The sequence below is a fragment of the Nematostella vectensis genome, chromosome 3 (assembly GCF_932526225.1).
Source record: "Nematostella vectensis chromosome 3, jaNemVect1.1, whole genome shotgun sequence".
NCBI classification, from domain to species: Eukaryota; Metazoa; Cnidaria; class Anthozoa; order Actiniaria; family Edwardsiidae; genus Nematostella; species Nematostella vectensis.
In genome coordinates this window covers 4,321,413-4,324,539 of record NC_064036.1, presented here as the reverse complement: position 1 = coordinate 4,324,539, position 3,127 = coordinate 4,321,413, and the positions used below count along the sequence as shown (strand labels likewise).

At 39.9% G+C, this 3,127-nt stretch overlaps 1 protein-coding gene across 1 annotated transcript; it reads left to right on the top strand.

Moving 5' to 3' along the window:
- The first annotated feature begins 260 nt into the window (after positions 1-260).
- On the top strand, positions 261-2,570 carry LOC5512575 (substance-P receptor). Its single transcript, XM_032382033.2, has one exon. It carries the CDS (start codon positions 605-607, stop codon positions 1,844-1,846), a length of 1,242 nt encoding a protein of 413 aa, XP_032237924.1. The 5' UTR covers positions 261-604; the 3' UTR covers positions 1,847-2,570.
- Positions 2,571-3,127: the final 557 nt, after the last annotated feature.

The window sequence follows — 3,127 nt, the reverse complement described above, 5'->3', positions numbered from 1 at the left end:
GGGTCCTGCGTACAGTTAGCTCAAGTTTGGCGTTTTATGGTAGATACTATTTCACAATAAGTACGAATAAAACTACTTGAAACGGCAAAAAGATAACATCACGTATTTTGGATTACTATTAGAGCAATTGAAAAGTACCACCAACAAACGATATTTGATGCGTGTGTATATGCTATGTACCGGACAGAGAAAACAGGTGCATTAATAATTTATGTGAGTTTGAATACATATATATATATATATTGGACCCGGGAATAGGGCGATAATGAAACAGCAATTAATTCCCGAAACTCTACTCTTTGTGCAGCGTCGATTGCGATCTCGATTTCTGCAGGTCATGTAATGAGGTTTGGCTTATAGACTACACAAAGAAACCGTTTCCCCTCAACTCGTCAATAGCCGTCTATTATGGCTTTATTTATGTCATGTTTGACGCCCTCACTTCCATGGTGCTTGTATTGAAACTATTTAACCATCTCCGGTTGGCAAAGTGCACATACGACTATCAGCTGCCAAGCAAAGTACATCTCTCTCTTCAAAGATTCTCGAGGATTTCTCAGTTATTTATGGAATTTCCGAGAAAGGTAGGTTTCAACACCTCTTCATGATGACAAACCGTAGCCTTGCATTTCAAAATACCACCACGACTGGGGAACAATGTGTGTTCCAAGAAGTCAGCCTCGAAGCACGCGTCGTAAAGATGTTAGCATACTGCATTCTCATTCTTCTTGCATTCATTGGCAATGTCATCGTGATTTTCATCTTTCGCAACCATCGCTCAATGAGGTCGACGACCACTAATCGCCTGATCGTGAACATGGCGGCTTCGGATATTTTGCTGCCGGTCCTTGTACTCCCTCGGCAACTCGCTGTGATCGTGGAAACAGGCAAAAATGCGGCTATAGTGTGGCGGATTCCCGGCACCTTCGGCCAAATAACTTGTAAGCTGATTCCATTTCTCGGCGATGTGTCAAATACTGTGTCAATCTTCAGTTTGGTGCTTGTGGCTTGTGATCGTTATTTAGCAGTGGTATGGCCAATGTCAAAGAGTCTTCACTTTACTCCATTCAGATGCAAGCTTCTCATATACGCTACATGGATTGCAGCGTGCGCCCTACACGCGCCCTACTTCAACACATTCTACTTGCTACAAGACAACTTCTGTCTGAACCAGTGGCGAAGAGGATTTGATTTGGAAACTCACATATACAACACAAAAACCCAACAGAAGTACTTTGTGTCGCTGTTAGTTATAGTCTATGTTGTACCATTGACTTTAATAACTGTTCTGTACACTTCTATTATTATTGAGCTCGGCGATAACAAACGAAATAACGATAGAAATCCGGGTGTTCACGGGCGAAGAAGACGGAAAGAGGATCGCCGCGTAATCACAATGTTAATCGTTGTACTCGCTGTGTTTGGCTTGTGCTTTGCACCCATTCATATCTACCATTTTCTCAAGTATTTCGTCTTGAGCGATTCCGCCTATTGCGGTTCACCTAGTCTTGATTTCGCTCTATACTTTCTAGCGCAATCAAGCTGTGGCATCACGCCGTACATTTATTTCATTTTCGTAAGAAACTATAGAAATGGCCTGAAAGAGATTTTAAAGTGCTGCTTTCACATGAATATTACAACGACCTCAAGCAGTGCGAGCCACGAAGAGCGATATTCTAGAAACAGTTCTAGATTTACCTCGGAAGCAAACACAAACACAACCTCTCTCCGGAGCAGCGCGCGTGCAAACACTAGCGGGAAACTACTTGACACGACGTGTTGTAAATTCAGGACACCAGCGGAGGCAAAAGGGCCGACTCTTATACAATTTGAGACGTGTATCTGATCGCAAAGAAAATCACCAAATATAATATCACTCTTCTAAATCTAAAGTTACTATTCGTATTTTCTTACAATTTATGCCGCCTGGATAATTAATTTACCGGCTTAGTTTATTTAACGTTCAGCGGCTTCAATAACACAAATTAGGGCAAATGAAGGCACACCTCAATCATAGAGTTCAAGCAGGTTTTTATAACAGAAGTGCAAATAGAACCCGAATATGCTGCCTGGAGACCAACTTTAATGGGAGCAAACTTCAAGTAGAAGATATGCCATGAATCAGTTATCACTTGCAATAAACGAACTTGCAAGCAAGGTGTTAGGGAAGTCCTTTACTGAGTATATAATGTATTTTCCTTGTTTCCTGCTTGAAAATGCACAAAATCCGAAGAATAACTTTGTAAATTGAGACGATTTTATCAGTTTTTGTAAGATAGATGGCTAACAAGAGAAGATGAAATGGAAAAATAATCTTTCAAGAATAAAGATATCGATGTGCAATTATTCTATCTTTTTTCCTTGCGGGCTGACGGCTGCAAAAATTGAAAAGAAATGGCTAGAAGCCGAGTATTTTTGTGACCTTTTAACCGGTAACAAAAAGCAAACAAATAATCTAGGAACCTAGAGCGGATATACTATATATTTATTAAATACGGGCAAATCTTTGACTAATATTTGAAAAACATCTTCTTAACATAGGGCGCGCAACAATTCTCATGGATATTAAATGACAAAAAAAATTCAAGTAGAAAAGTAGAAACCGATGGGAAAGCCTTTCATTTGCACAGCCCCTGTTGTTATAAAATCCTTCAGAAAGTACTTATCGCAGTCGCTTATTCTCAACGAATGAAATGCCTCTTCAAAACGCGTCTGAAAGCCTCTGGCCAAAAGCTAAATGGACCTGATCAAGAATCAGACATTTTCATTATCTTTCGCCAAAAGAGCTCAAAACCGAAGTTTAGATTATGCACAAGTGATATATGCCCTTCAGTAAAGAGTGCAGTCCAAGTGCGATTTAGCCTGGGGGGATGACGGGAAAAAGTGGAGCTTTCCGTTAATAACAGTCGTAAATTTTGTGGCAGGCATGAGACTTGGCGGCTAATGTCCTTTTTTCTGGGGGGAAATACTGACTTTAAAATAAATCCTAAAGCTTGAGCTGCACAGTCGATATATTTTTTTTCTTGATTTAGGGGTTAAGTTCCTTAGTGACAAAAAATGAACTGATATTGATGATAAAAGGATGACTTTCCTAAATTCTCGATTCTTAATGAATAATCTGATTTAC